The sequence below is a fragment of the Peromyscus eremicus genome, chromosome 5 (assembly GCF_949786415.1).
Source record: "Peromyscus eremicus chromosome 5, PerEre_H2_v1, whole genome shotgun sequence".
In the NCBI taxonomy this organism is placed as follows: domain Eukaryota; kingdom Metazoa; phylum Chordata; class Mammalia; order Rodentia; family Cricetidae; genus Peromyscus; species Peromyscus eremicus.
Genome location: NC_081420.1, coordinates 85,591,242 through 85,610,087, shown reverse-complemented (window position 1 = coordinate 85,610,087; position 18,846 = coordinate 85,591,242). Strand labels below are relative to the sequence as shown.

The following is an 18,846-nucleotide window of genomic DNA, read 5'->3' as shown; positions in this document are numbered from 1 at the left end:
ATCTCTTGAATGCCAGACCAGCCAGGGCTACAGATACTGACTCAAGAAAGAAAAGACCCTGTCAGTAATAAGATAAGTTACTTTAGAAATAAAACAAAACTTGCTGTATTATTAGCAAGGATGTGGACATACTGGAACCCTTGTACACTGCTGGTAGGAAAGTAAAAAACAGTCTGGCAATTCCTCAAAAGGAATAGAATGGCTGTGTAGCTCAGCAAGTGTCTTAGTTAATTTTAAGTTGCTCCCAAGGCAACTTAAAGAAAAAAAGTCTGTTGGGGCTTACAGTTTGAGAGAGTGAGTCATGAAATTAGTGGCCGAGGGAATGGCAGCAGACAGGCATAGCTCTGGAGCAGTAACTAAGAGCTTACATCTTTATCTGCAAATAGGAGAGAGAGGCGTCAACCAGGAATGTTTTGGGCTTTTGAAACCTGCAAAGCTGCCCCCAGTGACACACCACCTAATCTTTCCCAAACAGTTCCACCAACTGGAGACCAAGCATTAAAAGATGTGAGCCTGTGGGGATCATTCTCATTCAAACCCCTCATTCCATCCATTTGATTTGTGGCCATATCATAATGCAAAATGCATTTACTTCAATTTTAAAAGTCCTCAACAGTCTAAAGCAGCGGTTCTCAACCTGTGAGTGGTGACCCCTGGAGCCAAACTACCCTTTCTCGGGGCTTGCCTAAGACCATTGGAAAACACAGACATTTACATTACGATTCATAACAGTAACAAAATTACAATTATGAAGTAGCAACTATGCTCCGCATCCTCTCCAACATAGACTGTCATTAGTGTTTTTGATCATAGCCGTTCTGACAGGTGTAAGGTGGTATCTCAGAGTCGTTTTGATTTGCATTTCTCTGATGACTAAGGATGTTGAACATTTCTTTAAGTGTCTTTCAGCCATTTGAGATTCTTTTGAGAATTCTGTTTAGCTCTTTAGCCCATTTTTTAATTGGATTATTCAGTATTTTGATGTCTAGTTTCTTGAGTTCTTTATATACTTTGGAGATCACCCTAGGATGACTGTGGCTTATAGTAAGTTTTGGTTTTACTCAATCACTGGGCGAGCCTCAGTGAAACATTTCACTATTAGGATAAGAATTTGTACTATATCAAGCTGATAATAGGAAAAATAGATAAATAAAAATGAAAAAAAAAAAAAGAAGTAGCAACTAAAATAATTTTATGGTTAAGGGGATCACCGCAACATGAGGAACTGTATTAAAGGGTCACAGCATTAGGAAGGTTAAGAACCACTACATAGTCTATGTCTGATGTCAGAGAGCTCAGTTGCCTCTGCCCTTCCAGATTTGCTGACTGCAGCACACATCTCTTTTTTGGGCTTGTTCCACTCCCTGTCTGCCCCCAAAGCTTTGGTACCTCCGGCATCCTGGGATCTCCAGCACAATCCAGGCTTCACTTTCACAGCTTCATGCAATGGTCTCTCCCAGCCTCCATGCAGAGGCTCGCCTACCACATGCCTGGCTTCAGCCACTCTTCCCTGATTGCTAAGGAACATACCACCACCCCTTTACTGTATCCTTCATGACTCTACAGCCAGAACCATGCTGTCAAGTTTGGCTGCCTGCATGGAATGAAACCTGGTCCCTTCCTTAGATTACATTTGCATAAACTTTTGATTTGTTGCTCTTTAGAAACACATAATTTGTTAGGCCTTTCTTTTTACAAGTTATAGGACTAGATGTGTGGGATCTCACTCTGAGGGCCTACTCTCTTTATTCCCATCTCTCCTTATTTCTCAGCTCCTATGTGAAATTTTCTGGCGTTCTTTTTCTCTTCAAACTGCGTTTTGTATTTCTTTTGGAGGGGGTGTTCAAGACAGGGTTTCTCTGTGTAGCTCTGGCTGTCCTGGAACTGGCTCTGTAGACCAGGCTGGCCTTGAACTCACAGAGATCCGCCTGCCTCTGCCTCCCGAGTGTTGGGGTTAAAGGTGTGCGCCACCACCATCAGCTCTTTTTTTTTTTTCTTTAGGATTTTTCTTTGTTTTTTTGTTTTTCGAGACAGGGTTTCTCTGTGTATTTCTTTAGGATTTATTTTTATGCCAGGTGGTGGTGGCTCAGGCCTTTAATCCCAACACTCTGGGGGACATAGATAATCCGATCTCTGTGAACTCAGGCCAACCTGGTCTACAAAGCTAGTTCCAGGATAGCTATGAAGAGAAACCCTGTCTCAAAAAACAAAAACAGATTTATTATTTTTAATTGTGTGTAGGTGTGCATGTGAATGCGGGTAAATATTAGATCCCTTGAAGCTGGAGTTAACAGGCTGTGGTGAGCTGCCTGACATGGGTGCTGGAAACTGAACTCCAGTCCTCTGCAAGAGCAGTACATGCTCTTAACCACAGAGCCATCTCTCCAGCCCTCTTTTTTGTTTGTGGGTTTTTGTTTTGTTTTGTTTTCCAGACAGGGTTTTTCTGTGTAGCCCTGGCTGTCCTGGAACTCCACTCTGTAGACCAGGCTGGCCTCGAACTCAGAGAGATTCACCTGCCTCTGCTTTCTGAGTGCTGGGATTAAAGATGTGCACCATCATGGCCTACATTTTGTATTTCTTTTTGTTTCTGTGGCTCTTTTTTATTTGAGACCTGCATTAAGAGTGATGACTAGCTGGGCGGTGGTGGTGCACGCCTTTAATCCCAGCACTCAGGAGGCAGAGGTAGGCGGATCTCTGTGCGTTCGAGGCCAGCTTGATCTGCAGAGTAAGTTCTAGGACAGGCTCCAAAGCTACACAGAGAAACCCTGTCTCAAAAAAACAAAAACAAAAAAAAACAAACAGAAAAATCACTAATAAGCCACAGAGTCGGTATTGGGCTGTCTTGGAATTTCCTCTGCCACTGAAATTATTCCAAAACTCTTCAATTTATCCTGAGGCGGATTCTTAGGACAAAAAGAAGCTACATTCTTTGCCAAATATCACACAGCTGGTCTGTCGGCCAGTTGCTAATACTGTTCCCATATGAAACCTCTCGAGTTGGGCCTCTATAGTCCACATTGCTCTCAGCACTGCTGTAGTCTCCCGAGCTCCTCCTAGGATGGCCCATTAAGCCCTGCTTATATTATTCACAATCTCCTAGTTCAAGGTCCCAAAATCTTGCACATTTCTCAAAATCCAGCATAGTCAGGCCTATCGTAACAATAGCCCCATTCCTGGTAACCACCTTCTATCTTAGTTACTTTAAATTGCTGTGATGAGACACCATGAGGAAGGCAACTTGTAAGAAAAAAAGAGTCTGTTGGGGCTTCCAGTTTCAGAGGGTGACTACGAACATCATGGTGTAGAGAGCAGGCAGGCATGGTACTAGAGCAGTAGCTGAGTACCATGCTTATATCTGCAAGTAGGAGAGCTAACTGGGCATAGTGTGGGCTTTTGAAATCTCAAAGTCTGCTTCCTCCTCCAACAAGGCCCTCCAACTAGAGACCAGGCATTCAAATATAGGAACCTATGGAGGTCATTCTTTTACACATCACCACAGCAAGCCCTCCTCTGTGTTTGTCTAAGAGAAATGAAAATGTGGCCACCCAAAAGCTTGTGTGAGATGATCTTGATTGCCAGGGTTGGTTGATCTGGAAGTGGAGGTGCACATTACATGGTGACTTAGGAGATTGCATGTTGGGGATGAGACTCAAGAGCCTTGAGCCTGTAAGTTGAGCACTAGACCACTGAGTTAAACCCCTTAGGGAGCTCCACTGTGGTTGTGCCCTTTAATTTTTCCCATTTTATTCATATCGTTTCTAGCAGTGTCTGATGGTGTCTGAGTCATTGGATTCTCTAATGTTTGGGGATGTGCATTCTTTTCATGTGCTTATTGTAGCAATTTGTGCATCTTAGCTTGTGTTTGCTCACTTTTGGATCCATGTGTTCTTCGTCTTTATAAAAAAAAGTATCATGCCTCAGGATGGCCTGTAGCCTTTGAGAGTCCCCATTTAGGGACTCTGAAATTAGGGCAGTTTTCATAGTAACGTACAACTAGTGGTAAGTGAGGCACTCCTACTGGGAGCATGCATATGCAAAGGCCAGCCTTGCCTGTGTCAGTAAGACATAACTGAAATTTCGACAGGAATTTCTTGTTATTGTGTTGTTTTTGAGACAGGCTCACTATGTAGACCAGGCTGACCTCAAACTCACATATATCTATCTGACTCTGTCACACCTACACCCCCCAGGTGCTGGGTTAAAGGTATGCACCACCATGCCTGGCTTTGACAGGTTTGGTTTGGGTTTTGGTAGTGTTTTGTTGTTGCTATTATTTTATGTTGTTGGTTTTTGTTTTTGATTTTTCGAGACAGGGTTTCTTTGTGTACCTCTGACTGTTCTGGAACACACTCTGTAGACCAGGCTGGCCTTGAACTCATAGAGATCCACCTGCCTCTGCCTCCCAAATGCTGGGATTCAAGGTGTGCGCCACCACTCCCTGGCTTCAAGAAGGTTTTTTAAAGCAGTGGAGCACTTTGACTTTTATACACAGACTATCTTTCTTAGCTGTTTGCAGCTGCTTAGACTAGCTGAGCTGGAAAGGAAACCAGAGCATACTTAAAGAGGCCACTTTGTCAGAGTGTGTGCTCTAGACCGAAACAAGTGTTTTGTTTGGAAAGTGGACATTATAAAATTCTCTTTGCTGTTCTGACAGGTGTTTTGCCTGTAGTAGTGATCATGCAACTGATGATAACCAATCCAGCCAACAAATTATAGGCTTAAAAGTCTGCTCATTTCTGGACCTAACAAACACATGCATTTGCACACAGCCACAGTCTCTTGTTGGCGTCTGCACATGTTAGCGGAGATGGATTTTGGCCATTAGACATGGGGACTGTAGCCAGCAGGTAAGGGGGCAGCCGCCTCCTGCCATCTGTTTAGCTTCCTTGATTGCTGCTAAGAGACCTGCCATGGTCATGTATCAGTATTACTGATGCAATTTTAGATCTGTTGCTATTAATCACACAGGTTTATTTTTTCTTCTTAATTTGTTTGGGGACAGCAGTGGCAAAGATCACCCCAGAGTGTACAATATATTCACGAAAAATGGGATTGTAAAGCCGTGTGGTGGTGGCACACACCTTTAATCCCAGTACTCAAGGAGGCAGAGGCAGGTGAATCTCTGAGTTTGAAGCTAGCCTGATCTACAAAGTGAGTTCCAGGACCACCAGGGCTACACAGAGAAACCTTGTCTCAAAAAAAAAAAAAGCGGGGGGGGGGGGGGGCTGGAGAGATGGCTCAGCGGTTAAGAGCACTGGCTGCTCTTCCGAAGGTCCTGAGTTCAATTCCCAGCAACCACATGGTTTGTCACAACCATCTATAATGCAATCTGGTGCCCTCTTCTGGCCTGCAGACATACATGTAGGCAGAACGCTGTATACATAATAAATAAATAAATCTTAAAAAAAAAAAAAAGGGGGGATGTATGTTTGGTGATTACATGATCACCCCTAAGTTGGTAACTACTTCTGGCAGGAGGTTCTGGAGGTATAAGGTAGGAGAGACAGGATAGTGTGTAGCCCAGGCTGGACTTTAATGTGCCACTCTTGAGTGCTGGAATCAAAGGTCTGCACTGTCATACCCCACTCTACTGTATGCTCTTTAGAGAACATACTCTTTATTTACATATATTCCCACTTTTATTTTGTTTTCCTATAAAGTATTTCTCATGTTAAATGGTATCTACCCAAGCATAAAAATTAATAAAAAAAAATTTTCTCAAGAATTGCTGAGATATGAGCCATGTAGTTAAGAAAAAGATCATTTCTTTCCTTTGAAAACCCATGTACAGATAGCCCTCTGAAATCCAGAAATAGCTGGGTGTGGGTTGCCTACACCTTTTATATCAGCACTAAGCAGCAGAAGCAGGTGCATCTCTCTGAGTTTGAGGCCAGCCTTGTCTACACACAGTGAGTTCCAAGCCAGCCAAGGCAACATAGTGAAAACCTGTCTCAAAACAAAAAATCCACAAGTAACACTGACCCACTCAGCCTCTGGGTCTCCACCCTCCTGTTTCTTAGCACACTCAGAAGCAGATGATCATACTATTCTAAAATGCCTTTATTTTTTCTTCCATTTCATTTATTTCTAATTAAGAAATTAAGTTTGTAGGGGGCAGAGTACGTATGTATGTGGAGCTCAGGACAGTCGATAGGAGTGGACTATGGGGATCAAACTCAGGTGATCAGGATGGGTAGACAGGGCACTTAACCTGCTAAACCATCACACTGGCATGTTTCCTTTTTATTTTTCTTCCTTTTTTTTAAATTATGGAAATAATATTTACTGACAGTAGACCAAGTAAAAGATAGGGGTTAGGGATGTAGCTCAACAATAATATACTCCCCTAGTATGTACCAGGCCCTGAGCCATGCACCAGGTGAGGATGGTGTACCTTGAAGGCATTTCTCCACAGTCCCAGCAATAATAGTCTATGTGCCTCACCCCCATGAAAGGGAGTTTGCCTGTATAAATGGGATTCCTGCACTCCTTCATCATTTGTCCAGCATTTACAGGATATCTGCTTTGGCTATATATTGGGATGGCTGTTCTTGTGGTCAAGGGTTAAGAACACTATCAGCAGGGACCTAACTTTGCTCCGTCAGAGCTGGGTTCTGTCATCCTGACACTTTGTCAGGATGACACTCTGCACCCTCCTTACTTTTCCTCTGTTGTTTGTTTCTCCCTCCTGTGCATGTATTCTATTCTTCTTTCTGCCCAAAGATTTGAATGTGAGATTTGGGTTGGGTTTTATTTAGATTTTCCTTTTGTTTTGTTTTGACATTTAAAACAAATACTAAATGCCTACTTACCTACTAACTGAAATATATTTTAAGTATAAATCATATACTAGATACTTTTTTGTATTTTCTAACTTGCTATAATGAGCTTTTGTTACTTTTTTTAAAGATTTATTTATTGTGTATATGGTGTCCTGCCTGCATGTATGTATGCCTGCACGCCAGAAGAGGGCACCAGATCTCATTACAGATGGTTGTGAGCCACCATGTGGTTGCTGGGAATTGAACTCGGGACCTCTGAAAGAGCAGCCAGTGCTCTTAACCACTGAGCCATCTCTCCAGCCCCCCTTTTGTTACATTTTAATTATATAACCAAGGTTGAGAAGTCATGATGTAGAGAGTTGATCATGAAGAAGTGGATGGTGTTTGTCTGTCTTCCAGGGCTCAGAGGTTCAGATCTCTGTACAGTGAGGCTTCCAACCTCATTTAACTTAAATATGAATCCTTAAATAGTTTTAGGAATGAAAAAAAATACCATTTTTGTGTCTGCAGGGAAACAATATTGAGTATATTTTGTGCTTTATATCAATATGTTCTTACTTTATGTTGAGTTGTTTTTAAGTCATGGTATTTAAAGATGAAACTTGCCTTGTTTCATGATTTGTTAGCAAACATGATTTGTTAGCAAAAATGTTCAACTGGAATATCTGTTTCAAATTGAATATAGCTTTTAATTATTTAAGATTATATGTATTAAGCTGGGCGGTGATGGCACATGCCTTTAATTTCAGCACTCAGAGGCAGAGCCAGGTGAATCTCTGTGAGTTCGAGGCCAGCGTGGTCTACAGAGAGAGAGATAGGACAGGCACCAAAAACTACACAGAGAAAACCAAAAACCAAAAAACAGATAATATGTATTAAACTAGGAAGTGTGTTTAAATGTTAGATGCTTCTAATAGTGTGTACATAGGACTTTTTTTTTTTTTTTTTTTTTTTTTTGTACATCTGAGACACTTAGCATTTTGCACTGAAAAATTGGGTGGCTCCCTTCAGTAGTGCTGGGGTTTAGCTGATTATTGATGAGCAAAGTGTAAAAGCTCAATTGTATTTTGGTTGATTTGATAAGTTTAAGTAGCTTAATTTATCACATATTTTTGTTTTAAGTGATTTATTTATTTTTATTTTACCTGCATTGGTGTTCTGCTGTGTATCTGTGGTGTCAGATCCTCTGGAAATAGGGTTATAGACAGTTGTGACTTGCCCTGTGGGTGCTGGGAATTGAACCCAGGTTCTTTGGAAGAGCAGCCGGTGCTCTTAACCCCTGAGCTATCTCTCCAGGCCCCTCTTATTCACACATTTTTTAAGGATCAGAAATAATCCTGAATGGTTTGGAGAGGGCTACCCTGGGACAGAGTCAACAGAAATCTGGTGATATCTGTGCCTCCCATTGATTTCTACCTCAGCATAGTCAAAATAAATGTCCAGGTACCTGCTGAAGCTCCCTAGAGGCCCTAGTGTTGCCTCTGCCCTTAGCTCTAGAGACTCTCTGGCTTCTCTGCTTTAATCAGTGCTCAGATAGTTGATGTGCCCAGCTGTCCTGTAGTATCCATGGGAGATTGGATCCAGAATGTCCATGGATGCCAGATCTGAGGCTATCCAAGTCCCTACTACAAGATAGTGTAATATACACCCTCCTGTAATTTAAGCCCTCTTTAGGTGACTTACAATCCTGGACACAGTGTAAATAAGTCCTTTTTATACCGTATTGTTTAAGGAGTAGAAATACAAAAATGTCTCTACAGTGTCTCCACATGTTCAGTGCAACACAAAGAATATTTTGTATCTGTGGGTGGTGAATCCATGGATATAGAACCTGCAAAGTGACTGTGAATAGGCCCTGGGAGTCCAAGCAGGGACTCTCATCAAGGGCATTCCCATCTCATGGAAGTACCTGGCTTGACCCATTGGTTCAGACCTGCCCTGCTCACCTCTGTAGGACTGTAGGACACCTGTGTCCACAGCAGGAGAGGTAGGCTGGGCTGTTATTGGCCTCAGGCTCTCTGGGCGGAGGCCCAGTGACCTGTGGGAGCAGGAATGGGTTGATGGGTGCTTCCCAAATTGTCAGTAAGCACCCCAGCTGCCGCCCTCCAACAGTTGTGCTCTTGGCATCTTTTCTCACTGGACTTTTGTTTCCCTAGGGAACTGCACCTGGGGAATGAACTGTAGGTTTATACACCCTGGAGTGAATGACAAGGGGAACTACTCCCTCATCACCAAAGCTGAACCTTTTCCACCCAACGGTGCCCCGCCTCTTGGACCCCACCCATTGATGCCTGCCAACCCTTGGGTGCGTGAGCTCCTCTTTTGTTGCCACCAGATGGGATACCTGAGTTCTGTCTGAATCTTGGGCTGAAGACAAATGTGGTCCTTATAGAAAAGGCATCTTGTACCTGAGAGTCAAGGAGCACCTTTCAGGGTTCCTTGTGCTTGTGTAGAGGTAGCCTTGGATGTTTCAGGGCATGTGGGTGATGGGGCAGGAAAGCCAGGTGTGTGTGGCTGGCTGGCTTGTCTTTTAAGTGTTTTGCCCCATTTCTTAATAGGTTTTTAAGTACTTCCTCAGTATTTCTCTTCTTATTTTTTAATAGGGTGGGCCAGTAGTTGATGAAATTTTGCCTCCACCCCCTCCAGAACCCCCAACAGAGAGTGCCTGGGAACGTGGACTCAGACACGCAAAGGAGGTAAGAGTTCAATGCACTCTGGGAGGGAGAACACAGTGGTGGTCCCTCTAGTGGTCCTGGCAGGACTGGCATAGCTTTGATCCAGAGAGTATGGAAACTCAGTGAGGCTTCAGAAGCTATGAACATTTCTGGGCTTCCTTTAATAGAGAAGAAGAAGTAATATTTAGCCCAGGTCCAGTCACAGGTAAATCTTAGTAGGCCAGAGAACCTCCCTGGACACAGACAACATTTTTAGGTGTCACGGTCAACCCAAAAGATGAATTGTCTCTGACCGTTACCCCAGGCAGCAAGACAGTCCCTGCCATTCTGTAGGACCTCCTCTCTGTCCCCCTGAGGCCCAGTGCCTGCTCTTACTAGCTCTCTCAGGCCTCCTTTTGCTGCCCACTGTGGCTCCCAATACCCACCTTGTATCAGTGTCTGTTAACACCCAGCCTTATGTTCTCAGTGTCCAAGTTGTTCTCACTTGAAGGAGATTGAAATAAAGGCCTTGCTTACATGCCCTCTGGGGTCCCTGTGCTAGTCCCAGATGCTCACTTGTGTAGATAAGTCACGCAGACCTGTTTAGACCAGCCTCCTCTGAGGCCTGCAGGAGAAGACTGGAGTCCTGTGTTTGCCCGTACCCTTTGGCACTGGTGCTGTACTTTGCTGCAGGTCTCAGGTTCCCTGCGTTCCTCTCAGTGACTTTGGAGGTCTTTATTTCACACTGATGTCTATCTTCTTTTGGTGCTAGGTTTTAAAAAAAGCAACCATTCGGAAAGAGCAGGAGCCTGACTTTGAAGAGAAAAGGTTCACGGTGACCATTGGTGAAGACGATCGGGAGTTTGACAAGGAGAACGAAGTCTTCCGAGATTGGAATTCTAGGGTCCCAAGAGATGTCAGAGACACAACGTAAGGAATCCTCTGCTTGCCCTGGCCCGTTCATGTCCTGTCAGGAGTAGCCACACACAAGTCCCGAGGGTATGGTCTCCACCACTCTGGCTTCTGTGGAGGAGATGCTCAAGTTCCATCCTGGAAGGCTACCTCTGGGGTGCACTCCCAAAGTTCCTACAGGCTCAGTCTATGCCTTTGTCTCCTCACCTCTTCCTCAGTTACTTGGGGAATGAGGTTTTTGGTTTTGGTTTTGGTTTTGTTTTTTTTAAAGATACATGTGTGTGTGTGTATGTATCCATGGGGCCAAAAGAGGGCGTTGAGTCTGGAGCTGGAGTTACAGGCTGTTGTGAGCTGCCTAACATGAGAATTGAGAACCAAACTCATGTCCTCTGGAAGAGCAGCAAGCAAGTGCTCTTAACCACTGAGCTGCCTCTTCAGTCGCCTCCTCAGACATTTAATGCTGGTCTTTTAAAAATGTCAACAGAACTGGGAGTGGTGGCACACACCTTTAATCCCAGCACTAGGGAGGCAGAGGCAGGGGGATCTCGAGTTTGAGGCCAGCCTGGTCTACAGAGAGAGTTCCAGGACAGCTAAGGCTACATAGAGAAATCCTGTCTCAAAAAAAGGAGCAAAACCCCCTCAACAGAGGAGTTCTGTGGTTCTGAGGACTACGTTGAGTAGGGCAGGTACTGGGTCTGTGCGTGCCCAGATGGAATCCACTGGGAGGGTGAAGAGGTAAATTTTGGTATATGGCATAGCTTTGCAGTCTGTGGTTTGGCTCACCAAGTTCAGAAATATTGAATGAGAATTCTAAAAGTAAGCAGCTTATCAATTTTGGTGACTTTAGTTACATTGTTACAGTTATTCTACTTTTAATTAATTGCATACTTCCCCTAGTTTGTAAACTATCTCACCAGTACAGTGGCAGGATTTTGAAGTGAGAGTAGTCAGGTATCCACATTGTTCACTGGGACACTGAGAGATGCCACCTTAGTGTGTGTCCCCGGGCCTGCTGTCCCCCTGCACTAAATGAAGCACATAGGATTGTGGAGCTCTTTCAGGTGTTGGCGTGCTTCAGAGGGTGTCTTCTCTGTTGTGGAGTTCCCTTGGCTGGGCTTGTGTCTCCTCCTCACGTGAACCAGGCTGACAGCGTAACCATCTAGCCCATGAATGTGCTTGTTGGTTTTTACTTGGGATATGCTTATGTCCCAATGCAGGATGAACCAGCAAGGTGATAAGGAGTACCCTGTCATGTCTTCTCAATTAGTTGCCTCTTTGTGACTTTCTGGAGTGAGATCTGCATTTCTGGTTGAATATGTGTCATTCCCAAGCACCTTCCCTCTGCTGTTGTAAATGCATACTGCCTCCTTATTAGCTGGCGAGCTATATGTGAGGACATAGGTTTCCATGTTAAGCTCTTGTTCTGCTTTATTGAGGTGAGTGGGTGGATGGTTGTGTGATTTGGCTCTGTCATAGACGGTTAAGGTGTAGTGTCACAGGATGGCAAATGGAGACAGTTTCGCTGTGTTCGCACCTCTCTGGGCTCATCTTGCCAATCTTGCTATCAATGCCTGCACACACTGGCAGGTGGTCATAGGTCCCATGGTATCCTAATGCTCAGGGAACTCCTCGATGCTTCTCTCCAGCTTTGGTTTTAAAGGTGCTGCTGTTGTTGTTTTTGTTGTTGTTGCTTCTGCTGCTGTTGTTATTTTGTATGTATATATGCAATGATACATGGTGCGTGGGCAAGAGTGCCATAACACATGTGTGGGGGTCAGAGGACAGCTTTGTGGAATTAATGTTTATGGTTTCCCTGGACCAAACTTGAAAATCATCAGGCTGTGCAGCAAGTAATTCACCATCTGAGCCATCCTGAGGTCCTTAAAGTGCTTTTAAGACTATGTTTCTGTCTCATTAGAAAATACAAATTCCTATTTTGTTGAGTGTTTTCTCTGGAAATGCGTACAGGAAGTTTGTCTTTGTCTTCCCTCATGGATAGTCCCAGGGCTTTTCCTCCCCAGTGACTGACATGTGCGGTGGTAGTGGATGTCCTAATGCTGATGTCAGCCTTGTGTTCTTAGCTGGTCACTTGGTCACGGTGTATTATTTTCATCACGTGGGGTTGGAGTCTGTTAGCTTGTCTTTTATGTAGAATTTTTGCTGTAGCATTCTTAAATGATACGATTTCCTTCCTTTTGGCTCTTTTTTCAGACTTGAGCCTTATGCAGATCCTTATTATGACTATGAGATAGAGCGTTTTTGGCGTGGTGGACAGTACGAGAATTTCAGGGTGCAGTATACAGAAGCAGAGCCGTATCATAACTATCGCGTAAGTATGATCCACATGTTAAAACTCTCCTCTTCCCATAGATGGGGTCTAACTATGTACCTTAGGCTAGCCTCAAATTCATAATCCTCCTGCCTCAGCCATACAAGCAATGGTGTGCACTTCCTTACCTGGCATCAGTCAACCCTTCCTGTGGTATGTTTCCTTTGAGCTTATTCAGTTAACAAAATGTTTTGAGCCACAGTCCTGAATTTGAGCCACTGGCTGTGTTTGTGATAGTCTGATGTCTGGTGGCCTTTCATGGAATTATTGTTTTTGCCATGGTTTTGTAAGATTTGCTCGTAAGGCATCAATGCTGGTTTTCAGGAGACTGTCACCTTTGTGAGTGTGTCACTCTTGGAAATCTCTGAATAATGTCCTTATGTGTAGCACCATTCTTGTTCATCTAGCCTGCTGGTTAAGGATGTGCCTCTGGCTGGCCTTGCCATACTGGTCTGGTGAAGACTCCCAAGAACCTAGTGTGTACAAAGATGTGTGTGTGCCAGACTGCCTGTTCCCTCTTCACTGTCAGCCTGCTTGGAAAGTCTGCTTTAGGAAAGGCTTATTAGGAGCCCTTGAGCAGTTGTGTGCTGTGACTCATGTGGCAGCCCCAGCAGCCCATAGGTAGTGAGCTGTATAGACCCACACCTATCCCAGAACTGCCACCTTACAGCTTCCTCTTGGAGGTAGGATACAGGGTGCAGGTACTTGTTCTTTGGTGTATCCAGCGACACGGGTGGCAGGAATGGCATGGAGTGCGCATGGTGTCTCCTAAGGTCACAAAGGCCCAGAGCCTGACAGCCGGGCTGTGCCTGAACTGTTTGAATGTTGACTATTAAAGCAGGAGAACAAGTCAGCAGCGGGGGAATGCACTAGGGGTGCACACACTTCCTTCAATATATTGTTCATGAAGTACTGTGGTGTGGGCTTGTCCACACGGGCAGCCATTGAGACTTCCATCCTAAGAATGAGCTGGTCACCCATGGGAGGGCCTGTGGTATAGAGTTCATACCAGGCTGGTAGTGACAAAGTTCTGTATTTATTTGGTTGGGGTAACTTCACTCTTAAGTTGTATGCATTCCTGTTTTTTTAACATATATTATCGTGTGTGTGTGTCTGTGTGTGTGTCTGTCTGTGTCTGTGTGTCTGTCTGTGTATTATGTGGTACTGGGAATCAAACCTTTGGACATACTAGGTTTGTGGCTTTCAGATCGGCTCTCACTTGACCCAGGCTTGCTGTGAATTTGAGATCCTCCTGCCTTCGTCTCCTAGTTGCTGGCCTTTGCTGCCAGACACAGCTAAGTTGTCTTAAGGAGACACTTGGGAATAAAATGGCCTCCTGAGAGCATCCTCCTACCTGCTCCCTGTTTTCTCTGCACTTTTACCAAATAGTGTGTAATTCGGCATCTATATTTGGCTTTTTAACCCAGGAACGGGAGAGGGAACGGGAGCGAGAGAACAGACAACGAGAACGGGAGCGGGAACGGGAGCGCGACCGAGAGCGTGAGCGAAGGCAGAGGGAGCGCGAGCGAGAACGGGAGCGTGAGCGGGACAAGGAGCGGCAGAGGAGGAAAGAGGAGTGGGAGAGAGAGCGAGCCAAGCGAGATGAGAAGGACCGGCAGCATCGAGACCGTGACCGGGACAAAGACCGGGAGAAGGACAAGGAGAAGCCGAAGCCCCGGTCCCCACAGCCACCAAGGTAGACTACCCCAGTTCCCATCTATCAGCATGTCTTGCCCTGTGGCCTCTTCTAAGCTCTTGAAGCAACAGCTCCTTGCTTCCCTGAAACAGCCTGCCTGTTTAGGACTTGGTGTGGGTGTAGAGCCGTTCACTATAGGCTTTTGTGTATGGTTTTTTTTTCTTAAATTGTATTTGCAGAGAAAGCACTATGGCTGTGCCTCAGTTGCTTTTCTTGTCTGTCTGTTGGTGGACATTGGGTTGTTGAAACCTTTTGTTTTTGTTTTTGCTTTTTGTTTTTTCGAGACAGGGTTTCTCCATGTAGTCTTGGTGCCTGTCCTGGATCTTGCTCTGTAGACCAGGCTGGCCCCAAACTCGCAGAGATCCACCAGGCTCTCCCTCCCGAGTGCTGGGATTAAAGGCATGCGCCACCGCTGCCTGGGTTGTTGGCACTGTTTGACAGTTGTAGGTGTGAACATTTGTGTGCACTTTTGTGTGTGAATGTGGATTTTTCCTTCTTGGTTAGCTATGGGAGGAGCTGCTGCGTCATCTAGTAACTGTTGGAGGGCATGACAGACAGTTTTCCAAACAAGCCACTTTCTCCATGGTGCTGTCCCATCAGGCTGGATCTCTCCCTTCTGCATTCTCTGCAAGGCAGCGGGGTGGGAGTGGAGAAGTGAGATGAAGAGTCCAAGGCAGTGTGGATAACATTGTAAACGTCCAAATGCATTTTAGGTAGGCTTACCGACCCCTGGAACAATAAAAAGACTTTGTAGTGTTGTTTTGATCTGTGGAGCTCCGCCTTGAACTTGGGATCCTTCGTATCTCGGTTGCAAAACTGGTGCGATTCCAGGCCTGTGCTACTGTGCCCAGCTACTTTTGTTGTTCTTTCCACCCATCCCAGAACGCATGATCTGGGGCTGCATTACCTTTGCTGTCATTTGTTACCAGTTCTGTGTCTCTGGGTTCACTGGTTTATGAGTATCGTCAAATACCTTTTCAGATTCTGAGTCAAAGTGGTAGATTGTGGGAAAGTCTTGCTCCAGTCCAGCACTTGCAGTTCAGGACTGGACTTGGGCCTTCTGGTTTGGTCAGTTGGTCAGTAATTCGAGCTACAGGACAGGATTTTGCTCTTGTATTTTTATAGTGTCTCACTGTGTGGTTCTGGCTGTCCTGGAACTAGGTATGTAAACCAGGCTGGCCTTGATCTGTCTGCCTCTGCCTCCAGAGTGCTGGGATTAAGGCATGTGCTACCATGCCCTACCTGCTCTGGGTTTTGTTGATGTCTCATTCAGCTGGCATGTGTTGTCCTTCTGTGTCTTTAGGACACAAGGTGGAGAAATGTCAGTAAGAAATACTTAGATCCCTGGTGTCTGGTGTTATATATGCGGGGCTAGAAAAGAGGACCAGACAGCAAGTGTCAACTTTGGGAAGAGGGCCATACCATAAGAAGTAATGGTAAACCAGGATGGAGAATAGCTAGGACTTGCTCTTCCAGGGACCTTCCAGAGGAAAGAAGCAGTTATTGAGTTGAGAGTTTTTTTAGCCAGTAGAAGTCATCCATGTGTGGTGGAAACCATTAGCTACTCACATGGTAAGTGGACATGAAGAGATGTGGTGGGTACCGCCCACTGAGATGAGGGCACAGTGTATGCAGTGTGACCAGATGGGGCAGCCCTGGGGAAATCTGTACAGTTTCCTGGGAGATAAGCCAAAGTGCATGTCCCTCGGGTGTTGGCAGATTGAGGTAGGAGGGAAAAATGAAGGGAAGAACCCAGATGCTGTGAGTTCCCTCTTCCTGTCTTTATTAGATGTTTAGTCCTCCTCATTTTAGAAGTGACTTTCCATCTATTGCTCTTTATTCTTTGACCCCAGACTTGGCAGCTGTCCAGGTTGGAGTTCCCAGACACGTGGGGTAGCTACTTTGCTCATCAGCAGTTTACTTCCTTGTGCCACTCTTGGCCGTTTGCTGCCAGCCTCGGCGTTGACTGGGGCCGTGCAGCTGACCCTTGCCCCGCGGAGGTTCCGGTAGCCTTGAATGTGCAGTTGTGCTGCAGGGAGATAGGAGGGTGCTGCAGCTGTACAGAAGGTCAAGACCAGAGATCACCTGTGCCGTTATTTCTTTTCCTCTTTAGAAATACCTGTGAATGGCAAGTTTGTCCTTGTCCAGCAGGTTCCTGCTGTAGTTCCTGACCAGCATTCCTCCCTTTGGCACATACTACAGCCCTGAAACAGGCCACACTCAGTGAGTGGGCTTTGGGGCACCTGTGGAGAAGTGTAGCCTCCTGTGGTTTTGTGTTCTGCCCTGCTTTCTAGGTCTGATGGGATATCTGGGTGGTTGTCCCCCACTAAGAGGGGAGTTCAACATGGTTTTCTCAGGGTGTCTTGGGAAGCAAAGATACAGCCTTTGTCATTCCTGCAGACTCCCAAGTGTGGACCGTTATCACTCAGAGCACAACTCGTGTGCCAGCTGGGTGGTGTTAGCCTATTGGCTCAAAAGCTTGACACCTTGATGCAGGAGCTTGGTAGTCTAGATGTTCTCTGTCGCCAATCTTGTTGGCAGTGGTGGGCAGGTCAGTCTTGCAGCCTTTTCCTCTAAATGTTACATGAACTTTTTCATTGGGTGAATTTGGTAATGGATTCTTTAATGATGATTCATCCAGTCATTCCTCTGAAAGACCTACCACTAAATATGGGGCTTACGCTGGATACCCTGTCTAAAGCCATTAGCATTTCCCATGGTTTCATCCACATAGCCTCTTATTGGACCTTGATTGATTGTAGCCCTGACTGAGGATCAGAGCCCACACCCCGCCCCATCCTTGCCCATACTTGTAGTCCAGATTACCGCCTATTACTTACCTGCATGCTTTGGCTTTTTAAACTTCCCATATCTCTTTTTCTTTTTTGGTGATTGAACTCATGGTACACACATGCTAGGAAAGCACTCTACCACTAAGCTATATCTCTAACCTCTTAAATACCTTTTTTTTTTTTTTTTTTTTGGTTTTTCGAGACAGGGTTTCTCTGTGTAGCTTTGCGCCTTTCCTGGGACTCACTTGGTAGACCAGGCTGGCCTCGAACTCACAGAGATCCGCCTGGCTCTGCCTCCCGAGTGCTGGGATTAAAGGCGTGCGCCACCACCGCCCGGCCTTAAATACCTTTTAAAGGAAGTTTTGCATCATTGCTATAAAACACATACCAGATCATGTGCTTCACAGAATCACTGGAGTAATAACGTCTAAAGTTGGGTGTCTATAGTAACAAAATTCGGCATGCTGTTGCCACCATGTGCCTCTCACACGTGGACATGGTGGATAGCCCTCCTCCTTGGAGAGCCTTGAGCCAGCCACTCAGATGAAGATGGTACTACGAATGCCTCGGTTCAGATGCTCATCCTACAGGGATGAGAAGATCAAGGCCCATCCACAGCACTGTCCTTCACCTGCTGAAGGTACCTACCTGTTCTCAGTGGGACCCAGTGTCTATCTCTCGAGGTAGTGAAGGACTTCCTGCAGAGAGGTTTAAGTACTTACTTGGTTGCATCCAAAAAAGAAGGAACTCCACACTTACCAGGGTATTCCTCCCATTTCCTTCCTGTATGGAAAGGCTGCACTGGGCAGATGACCAGGGGAGAGGCTAGTGACCCTGGTGTCTGTTCTTCTTAGTTTAGATTTTTTGTTTTGTTTTGTTTTGCTTTATAATTGTATTTTTTTATATGTATGGTATTTTGCCTGCATGTATGCCTGTGCACTTCATTTGTGCAGTGACTATAGCAGCTGGAAGAGTGTGTCAAAAAATACCCTAGAACTGGAGTTACAAACAGTTGTGAGCCACCATGTGGTTGCTGGGAATATAACCCAGGTCCTCTGGAAGAACAGCCAGTGCTCTTAACTGCTGACAGTCTCTTCAGCCCCTCATCTTAGTTTTTAGAATGAGACTGTCTAGGAAGTATAAAAATTGACCCAGTGGCCAGTGACAGGGAACTGCTATGTCAGGTTGTTAGGTTCTCACTTCCTTCCTGCATTTCTTTATAGGCAGCACCAGATATACCTGGGGCATTAGCTTTTGGGGTTAGGGCTGAGATAACAGTGGCACAATCTGCATTTCACATGTCTTGTGGGATAGGCTTCAGCACTGGATATTGCTCTTACCTGGACCCCTCAGCAGGTAATGGTAATGGTACCTGCCACTGGCTGGTGACTAAATAGTAGCTCTAGAAGTATAAATAGGCAGGGTTTTTATTTCCATGGTGGTAGTGCAGCCTTCCTTGATGCCCTTTTTTTTAGCCTGTCTGAGCACTTGAGGCCAGTGCTGTTAGGGAGGAGGGCCTGGGATACTCACTCTTTCCATGCATTAATCAAGAAGTTCCCTGGCTGCAGTTGAACCAGACTCTTTAAATGTAAAGAAAATGCTTAAAGCATGGTGTTGGTAACTTTTTTAGTTAACAGGAATTTGAAAACACAGTGATTGTTGCTTTAATTTCATGAATATT

The 18,846-nt window shown here is 45.2% G+C and overlaps 1 protein-coding gene across 3 annotated transcripts in view; it reads left to right on the top strand.

Moving 5' to 3' along the window:
• Positions 1–18,846, top strand: part of Zc3h18 (zinc finger CCCH-type containing 18) — a 42,984-nt gene that overhangs the window by 12,518 nt on the left and 11,620 nt on the right. For all 3 annotated transcript variants that reach the window (XM_059263884.1, XM_059263882.1, XM_059263883.1), the window contains 5 exons: positions 8,939–9,087; positions 9,386–9,478; positions 10,209–10,366; positions 12,560–12,677; positions 14,105–14,373. In XM_059263884.1, the coding sequence (XP_059119867.1) occupies positions 8,939–9,087; positions 9,386–9,478; positions 10,209–10,366; positions 12,560–12,677; positions 14,105–14,373 (787 nt within the window). The remainder of the gene's footprint in view (positions 1–8,938; positions 9,088–9,385; positions 9,479–10,208; positions 10,367–12,559; positions 12,678–14,104; positions 14,374–18,846) is intronic.